Source organism: Camellia sinensis, chromosome 9 (genome assembly GCF_055761805.1).
Source record: "Camellia sinensis isolate YWXY chromosome 9, ASM5576180v1, whole genome shotgun sequence".
In the NCBI taxonomy this organism is placed as follows: Eukaryota; Viridiplantae; Streptophyta; class Magnoliopsida; order Ericales; family Theaceae; genus Camellia; species Camellia sinensis.
In genome coordinates this window covers 191,839,517-191,855,470 of record NC_138969.1, presented here as the reverse complement: position 1 = coordinate 191,855,470, position 15,954 = coordinate 191,839,517, and the positions used below count along the sequence as shown (strand labels likewise).

Genomic DNA, 15,954 nt, shown 5'->3' with positions numbered 1-15,954 from the left:
TACGGGTTTCACCGAAATATTTGCTCCCCGTACAGTGTACCATGAGAAAAAAATAATATTTTATTTTAGAATTTAATGTATATTGTCCTTCTTAGTAAATTTACATTAGGATATAATATGAACTAAATTTTTAAAATTTTAATTAAGCGTATTGAGTTATTTTTTTGGTACAAATAGAATCACCCCTCCTTCTGTCACGGAGCTGTTGCTTTTTGATGCTTCATTGTAGCCCCTGGGCATTTTCTGTTGGAACAATCTTCTGTGTAAATAAAATAACTAGAAATAAATTCAAACAAAATAAATAAATAACATACCGGATTTATTTTGTCGAACCAAATAAAATTACAAGACCAAGTCGAGTGTGTGACACTCTGTCCTTAAGACAGATTCGCCCCGCTATGGTGCTTACGGTTGAATGGCGTCTATCTCCCAGGATACAATGATCTTCACAAATTTATAGAAGCACTTCAAATAAATTTGTTCGGCGAACCAACCTATGTTCTAACTCTCTGAAAATTTATTCCTAAAATTAAATATGAGGAATAATGCACTGAAAAAAAAAATGGACAGTGAAGGAACAAAATTTCAGACTGAATTTTTCCTATCTCGGATGGAAAATTCGGATCACAAAAATACTCCAAAGAAAAACCCGGGGTTCCGAATGCTGAAATAAGGCTTTATATAAATAGACAAATGTCCAACAGGTGCAACCTGTTAAACCGTTTGCCAAACAACACTAATGTTCAAACTTTTTTGAAAAAGTTGTCCGTTGGTCCAAGAAAGCAACCGCATGCATCTTTATTATTTAAACACTATTTAGAATAAATATATATATATATATATATTAAATATATATATATTAAACTATTTAAATAGTTTAATAAATAAAGAAAGAGGTACAAATTTTAGGAAATATTTAAGGAACTTAAAATTTAACTTTAGAATTAAATTAAATTCCCACAATTACAAACTTTAGGAAACCACTTAGGAACCCAAAATTTGAATTTAGAATTAAATTAAATTCCCACAATAATTTTTATTGAAAAAATTCAAGTGAATTTTATCTAAATAAAAATTAATGTTAAACCCGAAAACGACGTCAACTTCCCATTCACTCATAAATGGTTTTGACGTACCGTCTTCACTGTGTGACTTGCCACGCGGCAAGGAACACGTCACCTCTTCGGACCCACTCCAAAAGATGTTTGGGGCCCACCCAAAATGGGCTCAAAATTACCCACCCCAAAAGATGTTTGGGGCCCACCCAAAATGGGCTCAAAATTATGCCTATATATAAAACCATTTTCCAACATTTTCTAGTTCCCAAAAAAAAAAAAAGCAAACATTGATTGTGCCACAAAATTCGTATAAATTTTTTACTTGTAATGTTTTTTCAAAACTTCGAATCTTAGATTTGTGTTGATAAGTTAAGAATTTCTTTTTATTTTTACATTTAAAAAAAAAAACAAATTCAAGATTCAAACAAAATTTCATTTCCTTCTATTGGATTTTGGAAAGGAAAGACCACATTTGGTGAAAACAAATGATCTGAGTGCATAAGTTAAAAATATTTCATGTTTCAGTTTTCAAATAATAAATTTTTCAATTTTTTTTTCATAAATTAAAATTTAATAATCTAAACTGTATCAAACAAGACCACTGAAATGTTGAACTTTTGAAACCAACATAGTGCGAAGGGCATTGTGTTAACCGCAAATAATGTGTTCTGAGCAAGGGGCGGAGGAGAGAGATTAGGTTGAACACACGCACACACCAATGTTTGAAATATTGACAATTGTTCATTTTTAATTTATCAAATATTTCATCATGTAAAATTTAAAATCAACATCACATCATTAAGGATCATTGAAAAATAATAAATTAAGAGATATAATCAATGTGTTTAGTTTCAGTTTTTTAAATTCAGTTTTTTAAAAATTAAGTTTTTTGTTTTTTGTATTTTTTTGTTTTCAGTGAATATTTTTAAAATTTTAAGTAATTTTTTACTTTTTTAGATGCACCTTACTTAGATATATCTAAATAGTAAAATATTTGTAAAAAAATATTTAAAAAATTAATAAATACACAAAATACGAAAAATGTACCAAATTTTCATAATTTTTTTTTTATATTTTTTGGTATTTAGTGTATTTTTTTAAAGATTTTTTCACAAATATTATACTTTTTATGTTAGATGTGTCTAAAAAATTTTTAAAAAAAATTGCTTAAAATGTTAAAAAAATTCATTGATAATATTAAAATATAAAAAATAAAAATATGAAATTTTTTAAAAAATATTTTTTGAAAATTAGAACAAACAAGCTGAATATTATTTAAGGGTCCAGCTTCTATCCAGTCCGGGATCGGATTGGACAGTGTTGTTGGGCCCGTGGGGGCCCACCACGGGTCCCGTTTTGAAAATCTAAACCGTTAATGTGCATAACTCGTCAAGTACTACATGCCTGTAAAAAATCACATTGATTGGATATTGATAGCTATGTGATCAAATCAGTTTTGTATAAAAAAAATGGACGGTGAAAAAATTAACAGTTGATAAAAACTGTTTTGTTCACATAGCTATCGATATCCGATCAATGTGATTTTTTACAGGTATATAGTACTCGACGAGTTCTACACATTGAACGGTTCAGATTATCAAAACGGGACCCTCAGTAAGCCCCCACAGACCCAACAACACGATCCAGTCTGATCCCGGACTGGACAGAAGCCATGGCCTTATTTAAAAAAAGAAAAAGAAACTTTCCCACAAATCAACTCCCTTTTTTTTAAGGCATTTCATGTTCCATTTCTCTCTCAGGTCTCTATTTTGTTTCTTTACTCCACCTCCGTCTCTCTCACATTCTGATGTCCTCCATCTCACGTCTTCATCTCACCCATTCCTCATTTTGTTCAACATATTAGTTCCATGGCCCAGTTGTTTTTGTTTTTCACTATGGAATGGCTGCATTTCAATTAATTCTCAATTATTATCTTGTTTGGTGCGGTTTGTAAAGTTATTTATAATTTAAAAATTTTGTGTTAAAATATTTAATGTAATTTCTACTTACAATTATGAGACAAAATGACCTCTATAATTTGAAAAAAATAATAATTGCTGAAAAGTCAAGAAAATGGTATTTTTAATTTTTTTATATTATAATTATCAACTTTCAATTCTATAAAAACTACCCCCAATAAAATCCTATATGTAATTTTTCGTTCTTTACAGATCAGATAATTATTATACCTAAATCTGAAAAAGTGACCTCAAGTGGAGGGAAGAATGTAACTTTTAAAAATTCAACTATGATTTTCTATATAGAAGTCATACGGTTATTGGTACTAGTGGCGGATCAACAAATTAAAAATGAGAGGAGAACTTTTTAATTATAATATCCAAAGTTTTTATATAAATTTTTTTAATTGACTTCGATAAAGATAAAAAAAAATAATATTATAATTTGTAATTAGTATATCACGGACAATTAAAAAACAAAGTCATGGATATAAGTCTTAAATTATATAATGATAAAGTAATTTTTTTATATAAAATTTGAGTGAAAATTTAATATAATGGTAATATCACATCATCATTGACATATGATATTATCAACTAATAGTAAAAAAACACATGAATAGTGAATCTCACATGTCAAATATAACTAATAATCTAATAAATTCCATATATATCTTTATAGTGAGATTAATTCTACTTGCATGTCAATAATTATGATAGACATTACCGTTATATTGAAATTTTTTCATAAAATTTTCATGGATAATATACTTTATTGTATTCTCTTCATTTTCAATCAAAACAGCTATTATTATTCTTATAATTTTGAAAATATTATTGACATTTCACTCTAAATAATATTTTTATAATTTTTTTTATTTAAAATATTTTCTTTATATTTTGCAACCAAAAAAAAAAAAAAAAAAATCTAAGGGGACACGTAGCCCTTCTGATCCCTTTATACCTTCGTCCCTGATTGGTAACAACTCCAACAATCTAGTTGATTGTGCCTGTTTGGCAGAGCTTAATTACAGCTTATTTTAGCTTTCAGCTTAATTTAAGCTATTTTGATGTGTTTAGTTTAGCTTATACCTTATAGTTTATAGCTTTTTGGAAGTCAGAAATCAGCTTATTCTTTGAGTGGGGCAGGAGATGCTTTAAGAATAAGCTGGAAATCAACTTAAGCTGAAAGTTATAAGCTATAAGCTGTTGAGGCATAAGCTATAAGCACTTTCCCACAGCTCTACCAAACAGGGCCATTGTCAGGTGGCCATTTACACATATAATACAATGCTAAGGACTTCTAAATTTATTAATACTATCGTGACAAGGCGCAACACAGTTGAATCTTAATTAATTAATTTTAAATAAATCAACAATTAGCATGGTCCATGTCAATTGAGAAGAATCTAGGGAGAGTTACAGGCCAGTCCTCCTTATAGAGAAATTATATTTGCATATATCACATTGTCTCTATATACATCATTTTTCACTCCACTCACTTAGTAATTTGATTCTTGAGCATTTATCTCAATCCACACATCCCATATTCCAAATATACTCATTTAATAAAAAACTGTGTGTACACCCTCATATTAGCCCACACAAATATTCGTGGTTGTCGTGTTGTATCGATAGGACCTGCCATGATTGATGTCAATCAGATTGAACCTTACAAACTTTACAAACTGAACGTTACAATTAGATTAACTACAATTTATATCAGTTCTAGTAATATATTCATCTGGGTTCCTTATTTCAATTCGTTTCATGTTTGTTTGTTTATGTTTTTGGTGTAAAATTGTATCTCGGTTTGAAATTTTCTTTTTGATTTGGAATTTAGATCGGTTGAACTTTGATAGTTTGTTATTTTATGCAGTCTTTTGAAATCTGCAGTTTCACTCACATGTAATCATGTATTTTCCAAGTAAGTTCTTATGATTCAGCTTCATGCCCTCTGCTTTACATGTTTGTTTATTTTATTTTATTTTATTTCATTAATGTACAAATCTGTGTATGGCATTTGATAATGTGGAAGCAAAAACCTAATAATGTGTTGTTTCTATTTTTTTTCAGTTATGTATTGAGAAATCTATGAAATCAGATTCCAGTTGTCCAGTTTGTAAGGTTCAATCTGATTGTGTAAAGTGTGTGGATGGATGTCTATTTTGGTCATTTTATTTAAAGATAAATTTGTAATAAAAATAAAGTTCATTAAATGTGTGGATAGAGAAAATGTGATGTGTGGAAATAGAATTTCCCCTCCTTATAGAACTTAATACCCACTAGGTCCAGTCCAAATTAATGAACTCGTTTTTCCAATTTTACCCTTAGCCCAAACCCACTACCAAGAACCATCTGTTGGCAGTCATTTTCGACACCGGCTACTACGTTTGGCTACTGACAATTATTTCCGATGACATTTCTCTCGCTACGTACCTTCTCTGACTCCATTGACATATACATACTCTTTCTCTAACTTGTTTTTACATACTATGTCTGGCTGTTTTGGGAACATGACTAAGAGCTAATTTGTGACTTTTAATCTATTTTGAATCACATCACCTCTCTATTTCTTTACACACTTTAAAAAAAAAAAAAAAAAAATAACTTTTAACCAACTTTTCAAAATAAGCATATCCTGTTAGTTTTCACTACATCCAATAGACAAAAGAGGGTTTTCAACTTTTTGAAATTGCTTTCCTTTTCTATCGAGAAGGCAATCAACTTATGAAATATAAGATTTTCATTATTACTGATAAAGAAAGATTTGACAAATGCCACCAACTTGCATTCCAATGTATTTTTAATTTTTAAATTTAGCTAAATTAAAACATTATTTGCAAGAATTTCAAAATAATTTATTCGTTATAGTACTTATATAAAATATTTCTTAACATAATGTCTTTACCGTTTGTTCTCTATTAATAAATTTTTAACTATATCAGTGATAAATTTATCAATTCATTAGTGATAAATCTATCACTTTACAAATGACAAATCCAATTTGAGAGAGAGAGAGAGAGAAAAGAGACACCATTTAACTACTCATTCTCACGTACTCACATTTACATACACACTGACTATTATTTATCTATTTACTTATAAAAACACAAAATTTATTTTTTTTCATAAATTATTGAGTGATAAATTTATCATTGAAGTGAGTGGTGAATTTTTCAAATCAGTTACACATGTTTTTATACATGCAGATTTTCACCAACACACTATAGAGAGAGAGAGAATCGATCTTATCAACGACTATGTACAATATCAGATTGGCGTCGAAGATAGTAGATTAGCATTGAAAACATCTCAATTTGAAGCCATTGGTGAAGTTCAAGGTTGAAGACAATAGATTGGTGATGGAGAAAGATGGTGCCAGTGGCAATGTCGAAGATGATAGATCAATGATGGAGGAGGAGTGAAAGTGATGGCAATGAGAGAAGAGAACTGGTGTAAGGAGAGCGACAATGATGGCGAGGGTGGAAGAGGGACGACGGTGAGGGAAGAGGACAATGACGGTGATGGTTGAGGTGAGCGTCATTGAAGATGACATAGAACGTCGATGGTTGAAGTGAACGACGTTGAAGGTGACAAAGAACAACAGTGGTTAAGGTGAGTGGCGTTAAAGGTGATGGAGGACGGTAGTGGTTAAGGAGAATGGCATTGAAGGCAACAAATAATGACAGTGGTTAAGACAAGTGGCATTGAAGGCAATGGAGGACGACGATGATTGAAGCGATCGGTGTTGAACATGATGGAGCGCCGTTGACGAAAACAACGGTGTTATCCACTAGAGAAAGAGAGAGAGAGAGATAACAACGAACAATATTAGGGCAATACAAAGAGTACACCGATAATAAAACACTCTAGGGTAGAAAGGTAAAACAACGAATATGATATGATTGATCTGTACATAAGAATATTCTTTAGGACTAACAAGGTAATAAGTCCCAAAAAGGGGATCGACTCGTAATAAACTCAAGAATTTAGGAGAGATGAATATTTTAGTTTCACATAACTATTCGAGCCTTCTCAACATTAGACGGCCCAACCCATAGGCCATCACAACCATAAAGGCACTGGACAACAAAATCAAACACAACACGACACCGTATCGCCTTGCTTAGGTGTAAAAAACACAGGTTGTATTTGTTAAATTTTCAAATCAACTTTTGCAATGAAAAATTCAAAAATTATATCTAGTTTACAGTTTTTAAAAATTATTTTCAAAATTGTTTTCTGCCTTTCTCTTTTTCCTTCTCTTTTTATTTTTATATAACAATCAATCATTTTTTTCTTTTCTCTCTCCTCTCTTATTCTCTTGAAAAATTATTGTTTGGTCTAGGGGCGCCACATGGCCATACCTTTCACCAATCACAATTCATCATGTCCCCTCATTTTCTCTTATCACCTAACACAAATTCATAGCCCCATCTCTTTCACCAATCCCAATATTTTTGGGGCACCATGTGGCAATACTCCAAGATCAACCAATAACTTTTCTATTTTGTCACATTCTATGCATCAATCAATCAATTTTTCTCATTCATCTATTCAACTATAAATTTTTTTTTTTACAAATCATCCTAAAATTATTTTTAAAATATACCACCAAACAAATTTTGAAATTTTGTAAACTTTTTTCAAAAACTATCTTTCATTATCAAAACTAAACCAACCAAAGCCACATTTTTCTCAAGGGCCATTTGGGAACCTCAATAAAAAGTTAAAAGTTAATTTTTAATTCATTTTGGGTTACATTACTTTTTTATAGAAAAGTCAAAAAAGTTAACTTTTAACTATTTTTTTAAAACACTCTTTATATTTCAATCGGCTATTAAGGAATTGCTTAGAATGATTTAAATAAATATATTTTTAAATTTTTTATAAAAAATATAAAAAAAATAAAGAAATAATAAAAATAAAAATAAAAAACGTGAACTTTTTTGTGGTGCACCCAGACAAGGACTCCTGTAAAATTGCGTCTTTGACTTCCCTCCCGAGATGTAAAAACACAACTAAATGAAGAAGGAAAGGCAAACTCAGCTCTCTCTCTCTCTCTCTCTCTCTCAGAAGATTCATCGACTCTTCAAAAAATGCTTCTTCTCTCTCCTCATCAACCCCAACAAGACCGCCCCCCTCAATGTACGCAACTCTCTCTCTCTCTCTCTCTCTCTCTCCACCTCTTTCTCTCTCTAAATCTATTGTATCCATATTTATATTTATCTCTCTCTATATATATTCGTGATCTGACGTCGGCTTTTGTAGTTTCGTATTGCAGGAGGGTGAGTCGGAGGAGGTTCAGTACAAGCCATGCCGAAGAAGCCCTATGCGCGCCACGTGTTGTGGATCGGTTGGAAGCTCGTGATCGCTCTCTCTTTCTCTCTCTGCCTCTTCGCTCTTCTCCGACTCCATCGATACTCTGAAGCCGATCTCAATCCATCTTCGCTCTCTCGCAGATCTCGAGTTTTGAATAGTCACTTTGAAGGCCCTCCCAAGGTCGCGTTTCTCTTCCTCACGCGTCGAAATCTGCCTCTCGATTTCCTCTGGGGGAGCTTCTTCGAGGTTTTGTGTCATTTTCTTGAGAAAATTGTGATTTGAAAGTGACTGAGTAGGAAAATTTTGGAGGTTTTAGTGATTTTATGTTTTTTTTTTGGGGAGTTTGCAGAACGCTGATGTGGCTAATTTCTCGATATATATTCATTCGGAGCCTGGTTTTGTGTTTGATGAATCGACTACTAGGTCAACCTTCTTCTATAATCGGCATTTAACTAATAGCATTCAGGTGATTTATGAATTTATGCTTCAATTTACTGCAATGACAGAAGATAAACAATTATTGGCTGTTTGGATGCTTAGAAAAAAAGAAAGAGGAAAAGTAACTGAAATGATGGATAATTTTCATTTTTGCAATCTTTGATCCTTTGCCATACATAAAATGAAAATCTTTCCTCAATAAAGCTTAAGTTTTTAGTTATTTTTTTCTTTATTTGGTTTCAGATCAGATGATAAAATTAAAAAAAAATAAAGCTTTTCAACTTTAATAACCTTTTTGTTTTGTTTTTGCTTTATGTACTTGGAATTAAGTTGTTATTTTTGGCGGTCTATTAGAATTGATTTGAGTAGTGAAGTTGTAGGTTGGATGGGGAGAAGCGAGTATGATTCAAGCAGAGAGGTTGGTACTAGAGGCAGCTCTTGAGGATCCAGCAAATCAGAGATTTGTTTTCTTGTCAGATAGGTCAGTATAATTATCATTGGAACAACTGAATTTGTTTTAATATGACAGGTGGTACTATGGTAATATGTTTTGAATTATATTTTGTCTCTGTTGAGTACATTAGATGGTTTAACCCAATGAATAGCATTGAGGTTGCACTAACTTCAAGATGTGTGTAATTCGAATCTATTAGTATTCCATGTATGCTGTTTCATGTCTATGATAACATTGGAACTCCTAGATCATGCAATTGTAGTTCACATGTTTATGCTTTTTGAAGATTAATTTGACAATCTTTGATATAGGGAATCTCCCTTCTAACGAAAAATGGAAGAGGTGAAAGCTGTTGCCCCTTTTTTGATGTGTTCACTCACTTCTTAAGGTGGGAGTATGTGCAAGAGGTGAATTTGGAGAGATAAGATACACATACTAATATATTATAACTGAAAGCAAAGATAATATTTATTTCATACTTATTTCTTGGACTTAGGCTTTCTTTAGCTTCCATAAACTACTACCACTTACTCCTGCCTCTGGAAGGGCCAAAACCTTAAATTAAATCCAAAGCCAAAGCCAAAGCCTTAGAAAATGGGTAGAAGTTGCATAAACTTAAGTTTCCATTCCCTACACCCCACTGAGGTCACTCCCAAGGCTTAGGTAATTACCTGGTAAATGTGGGATGGGAGATTACATTTACCGGGGGATTTTTGGATTGGTGTAAAAAAAAGAAAAGAAAGGTTTTATGGATCTCTTCTGCCTCTTATGGTTAAACCTTGACAATAGCTGTGTTTCTGTGAACCCATTTTCTAATTATGCAAGTTTATGTACCAAATGTAGTTGACAAGTTTGATAGCAGCATGGGCCAAACCCCCCTTCTTAGTTCCTGTTTGACCTTAGATTCATTTAATTTTCATTCTATCTATGAAGCATAGGTATGAGTACGGATACATGGATACAGTAAAATCCAAAAAAAATAGGGTGCGGGTACAGGTACGGCTTGGTATGTTTATAAAAAAAATATTTATTTTTAATTTGGAGTAATGCAACAATTGATTAAATGGTTTAATTTATTAAGATCCAACCTATAATTAACATTTAATATCAAAAATAAAGGTATCAACTAAAATTAATTGTCATTATATTAAATAACTTACAAACCGTAATTTAATTTAAAAATCATATTAAGTATAAAATAAAAAAGAAAAAAATCTAGTGAAAGGAATTTTATCTTTGTAATAGAAAAAAATATTGTTTTGATTAAGATACGGTACGGTTTGAGTATATACTAGGTATGTCAAAAATTAAGTAGAAAAAATTTAAGTACATATTTCGTGTATTCGGTATGTATGTAGAAGTACCATACGAAGTATCACACGCCGATAAGTATCCGGTATGGGTACAACATGCTTATCGAAGTACCTATACTTCATAGCATTCTATGCATGGTGTCAGCAAAGACAATAACTGGGTGTTTGTGGAACCATTTAGTAATTTTTCATTTTCAATCTGTGAGTAGCTTAAATATTAAACTCATTGGTTCTTTCCTTTCCTTTCCTTTCCTCCCCCCCCCAAAAAAAAAATTAATTTTGTCACAATGTTTTCTGTTTTTATTGGCTTTATCTTGATTCTAGCTACCATTTTCCTAGATTTTTCATGGATGCTTTTGGTTATTTGAGAATTTCCAATCAAATTGGCTTCTAAAATTTAATTTCCTTTACACAAGAAGCCATACCCCAATTGCTTACAGCCAGCTAATGCTTCCTTCTTTTTATTTTATTTTATTTCTTTTCCTGACATGTGTTATTTTGGGCCATACATTTCTGTTTTTATTCCTGACATTTATATTTTTTAAGCCATACCCCAATCCATTTTTTTGTCCCTAATAATTTCTCTTTTATATTGTGCAGCTGTGTTCCTTTGTACAACTTTAGCTATATATACAGATATCTGATGGCTTCTCCAAAGAGTTTTGTTGATAGGTAGATCGATTGCTTTAGTTATTGATATACTGATAATAATAATAAAAAATTGCTTCAGTTATTGATTTGGTAATCAGTGATTTTTCCATAGATTATACAGTAATTGACCTATTTATAAAGCCTTTTTGTGTTGTAGCTTTCTTGATAAAAAGGAAGGCCGCTATAACCCTAAGATGTCATCTGTTATACCAAGGAGCAAATGGCGAAAAGGATCACAGGTTATGCTTCTTAGTCCTTGATTTAAATTCATGATCAGATTGAGTTTACAGGAATAGATATACTTAATAGAGATTGTTAAAGGTCATTCGTAAGTACATTATGTGAGTCATTTATGAAAAAGCTAGGTGATTCATTTGGACCTTGCCTTATTGTCCCCTTAAAGACAACTCTTCCATATTGTACTAGGAGTTGTAAATCGAAGTATGGAAACCTTGAATATGATCTATACCATCATTGAGAGTGGTGGCGCTATTTCTTGTATTAGCTTTGTTTCTAAAGAACAAAATCATATTCTTAAATGCTGCATATAACATTCTGGAATGGTTTCGGGTATTGGAAGACTCCCCGAAACCCGTGTTGTGTTGTCTTTTTTTTTGGATTACTGTTGAATACTAGTATCAACCTGTGTCTATTGACTCCTTCAATTTATTCAGTTCAAAGAAAATACCAGAAACTTCTCTGCTTTAGTTCAATCTTAAACTTTTAAGCCAGTTCTTCTTCATTTTTTTTTTTTTTTTTTTAAATTTTATTTTTTGTGGCTGTACAAACAAGAAATTGTGGTTGTTATTATTTTTCTTCTCTTTTCCATCTTAATATTATCTCTCTCTTGTTGTTCAAAAAAAAAAAAAATATATATTATGACTGAGGATATTATATGCATATTTTGTTCTCTGACTTGAAAATTGATTTTGTACTTTCAGTGGATTTCTTTAGTTCGGAGCCATGCTGAACTTGTTATAGATGATGAGGTCATCTTTCCTGTCTTCAAGAAGTTCTGCAAGGTAGATAACTGGGGGCATTTTATTCTTCTCTGCTCTAACATTGTTTTATGTGTAGTCAGCATATATTTCTTTTCTTAATCGTGGTTGGTTGCTTTTATAAGTGGTCATTATAAATAGCCCAGCAGAACAGAAGTAACGCATAAGTATTTTCCCACACTATTGTATATTAAGGGGGACCTTTTGACATCCCTTTTAAAGCTTTTTTGAGATGTAAATGGAAGATGTGAATTACATAAATTCAACCACCATGTAAATTCTCTGGGATAATCCCTTGATTGTAATTTTGAACTTACCAGTGATAACAAATGATGCCCCCTGCCTGTAGATGTTAGTCATTGGCGATGATTTTGACGAGTGATCCTGGTTCTGTTAATTTGCATCTGTTATATGTTAAATGTTAATTTGCTTAATTTTTTATGACTTTGCAGAGACGCCCACCCATAGATGCCAGCAAGGGAAAGCAGAATATTGTAAGTGAATAGTTCATGTTTCTTCCCTTAAATTTTTAGATACATTTACTTGCCCCCATTCCACCCCCCCCCCCCCCCCCCACCCCGCCCCCCACACGATTTTTTTTTTTTTCTTCAACAAAAATAGAGAATAATTCATGTTTCTTTCCTTAATTTTTTGAGGCCATTTTTAGCTTATTTGTTCCCAAAATTGGAATATATTTTAATAACTTGACAACAACAATAATGCTGATAGCCAATGCTCTGCTCCTCCTTTTGTAGTACACCAAGTCTCAGTGTAGAAATCTACCATTCATAAATGTGATTAATATGTAATGTATGTTTTAGCTGCCTAATTTATTTTGATATTAATGTATTACGGAAGTGTATCAAACAAGTACTACCAAAATTACTCGCTATTATTGTGATAATATTGGAATTTACAACCTTTAATTTTAGGGACGTTCATTTAGAAAATGGGGAACAAGAGGCGACTGTTTCCTCCTATGGAAAAATATCTAATGGTTATCCTGGAAAATTCATATTTTTGCTTTCTTCTCCTCTTGTGATATCTATAATTTGGAAGAATCACTCTCCACTTTTTATCGATGTTTCTTAATATCAAGTCACTTTGAGCTGCACTTAACATACTCCTTTCATGGTGTCAATGATATTCTGAATATAGTTTTATATAATGCAGAAACTTCAGAAGCAGCACAACTGTATCCCAGACGAACACTATGTTCAGACATTATTTGCAGTAAGCAATTCATGTTTGTTGTCTTTTTCATTAATATTCTTTGATTTGGGGATCCTGTGCTTGTTCTTCTCAAGCACAGAAAATTATTGAGTTGGGCCAAGCAGTTAACTTTTCGGACTTGGTAAAATTTAGAGCTCTCAAGCTTCGTTTGATCTCGTTTCGAAGCTCAGTGCAGCATGTTCAAGCTTGGTTCAATTGATGTTAGAGAAACTAGAGTCGACTTTGGGCTAGAGGTTGGTTCACTCAAGTACTTGTGAAGTAGCTCAGACTTCGTAGGAATTCCTTCAAACGTGCTTTGGCTGAAATAAAGAGAAGATATAAAGATAGAGGAGATGAAAGAAAGGGAAGAGAGAAACATAGGAGAAGAAAGGGAACATAAAGAGAATACTCTGTGTGTGAGAGAGAGAGAGAGAGAGAGAGAGAGAGCTTAAAAGAAACATAATTACTGCTTGGCATATGAACAAAACCTACTAAAGGGACAAAACCCCTTGTTCACTTGCCTAGGCCCTAGGTTAGCTGATCTGGCGTATATTTAGTCTCCACTCTGTTTGTTGAACAAGCTTGAACATGTGGCTTGAGCGTGGTTTGTTAATCTGTCCTCCCTTCTTTTGGTGCGTATGTGTTTGGGCTCAGTGAACCCTTAACCTAGTCAAGCTCCAGTTGTGCTTGAACAACTCATTTATTTATTTATTTTGATAAATCATGAACATCCCATTTATTTGCAATCCTAGTCTTTTTTACTAGGTTAATTTATGATCAATCTTATTTTCTTTGTACTTTTTGATAGATGAGTGATCTTGAAGGTGAACTTGAACGAAGAACAGTGACCTACACCTTGTGGAACCATTCTACGACAAATATGGAAAGACGAGGTTGGCATCCTGTTATGTTTAGCTATGCAAATGCAGGCCCTCAACAAATCAAAAGAATAAAGGTGATTGTTTTACACATTTCCCCTCTTACTTGATGATTAACATATAGAATGTGGGTCATAGATGGATGAGCCTAATCTATGTTACCTAGAACACAGATCGTTCTGGTATGAGGAACAAGAATAGGAATGTGATATGCCTCATACTTTAAAATGTGGTACAATGGGGATTTGTATTTTTCTTCAAATTAATCGTTCAACAACACAATTCTACAAGGATTATGTCGCATTTTACATTTTGTCAATCCAAAATTGTACGTCATCCGGATTTAACTTTTTCACTATGAAGGTGATCTTTTAATGAAAAACAATGAAAATAGTGTGTTCCAAAGGTAAATTGCTAGTGTTAGCGTTTTCTGGTAACACTAAACCTGATGCGTGTTTTTTCATGCATCTTCTTCAACACATTGATAGAGTCAGTTATTTTGACTTATTTATCTTCAATTTGCATGCTGTTTGCTTCTTTATTTAACTAGCTGTGTACAATCTCACAGGATGTCAACCATGTATACTATGAGACCGAGTACCGGACCGAATGGTGCAGTAATAATTCTACACTTGTTCCTTGTTTTTTATTTGCGAGGAAGTTCTCTCAAGGAGCTGCCATGCGTCTTTTGAGTGACAGTGTGGTCGGCCTCTTTGATGCTTCTACATTATTAGATTCACCATCATGATTTCCTCAATCCTCTGACAGACCCTGCCTTAACTGCTTATCTAACCATCAACTTACAATAGAGTAAGAGAGAGACTATAATTTGGACAGCAGAGTGACCTTTAAAGTCATATAGATTAGATACAGAGGGATAGAAATGTTTGAAAAGTTTTGATACTACACAACCTAAAGACTTTTTGATGCGGCTGTTTAATCTTATACACAGTTTTTTAGGAGATTGTTGGAAGTTAAAGCAAATCAATGAATTGTTGTTTGTATAAATTGTAAGATTTTACTTGTCATCTGTTACGTTCTTTACTCAGTGGAAAAAGTATGTTTTATTCATTGTGGAATGTTTGTTTTTCTATGTTACATTCTTTTTGGAAGCATTGAAATAGCTGAAAGTGGTTATGCTGAAGGGTTGTTATTGATTCGACGACAAACTTGGTTTAAGGTTGCAAGTGTAGTAGCACGTCTCTCATGGTTTATTAGATTGTGTGGCTGTTAGCCTTTGTTTGGTTGATGAATTTTTGAGGTGATAAAAAGAAAATGCCGAAGAAATGACTATTCCATGGATTTTTTTTTTCTTCTTCTGAAGAAGATTCCATGTTTTGATTACCATAAAGCATGATAATTATTAGTTTTAAGATATCAGTGTCTTGTCATCACAACAAAACCATTTTTTTTTTTTTCAAATGGAGGAAAAGTGCAAATAAATGTTTTCTCTCATTTCCCATTCCATTCCTAGCACTCTGCTGTTGATAACAATTATTTATCAGGCTGCAGCTAGTACCGAGTACTAGTAGGGTAAAACACTCTTTTCACCAAAATAGTTTGATCTAAATTTTATTTTGGTACATGTTAAACCATTCCATCCCCATAACACTTTGCTTGCCTTCTCTATCCCTGTGTTGACAGGTATAAGCTTAAAGAGAACCATAGA

At 32.4% G+C, this 15,954-nt stretch overlaps 1 protein-coding gene across 6 annotated transcripts; it reads left to right on the top strand.

Annotated features, from left to right (window-relative positions):
• The first annotated feature begins 7,971 nt into the window (after positions 1 to 7,971).
• Positions 7,972 to 15,364, top strand: LOC114257302 (glycosyltransferase BC10). Of its 6 annotated transcripts, none has more exons than XM_028197064.2 (11): positions 7,972 to 8,167; positions 8,291 to 8,587; positions 8,691 to 8,807; positions 9,160 to 9,260; positions 11,147 to 11,218; positions 11,355 to 11,436; positions 12,139 to 12,219; positions 12,648 to 12,689; positions 13,369 to 13,428; positions 14,216 to 14,362; positions 14,854 to 15,364. In XM_028197064.2, exons 2-11 carry the CDS (start codon positions 8,336 to 8,338, stop codon positions 15,031 to 15,033), a joined length of 1,134 nt encoding a protein of 377 aa, XP_028052865.2. In that variant the 5' UTR covers positions 7,972 to 8,167; positions 8,291 to 8,335; the 3' UTR covers positions 15,034 to 15,364. The 6 variants fall into 6 exon arrangements, with proteins under 6 accessions (XP_028052865.2, XP_082744408.1, XP_028052863.2 ...); XM_082888282.1 differs by having other exon boundaries at positions 7,976 to 8,167; positions 8,304 to 8,587; XM_028197062.2 differs by having other exon boundaries at positions 7,976 to 8,167; positions 13,354 to 13,428.
• Positions 15,365 to 15,954: the final 590 nt, after the last annotated feature.

Coding starts and splice junctions, on each gene's coding strand:
- LOC114257302 (XM_028197062.2), top strand. CDS start 8,336: ATGCCGAAGAAGCCCTATGCGCGCCACGTGTTGTGGATCGGTTGGAAG. Junction 9,261..11,146: donor TTTGTTTTCTTGTCAGATAG/GTCAGTATAATT, acceptor TATATTGTGCAG/CTGTGTTCCTTTGTACAACT. Junction 12,220..12,647: donor TCTTCAAGAAGTTCTGCAAG/GTAGATAACTGG, acceptor ATGACTTTGCAG/AGACGCCCACCCATAGATGC.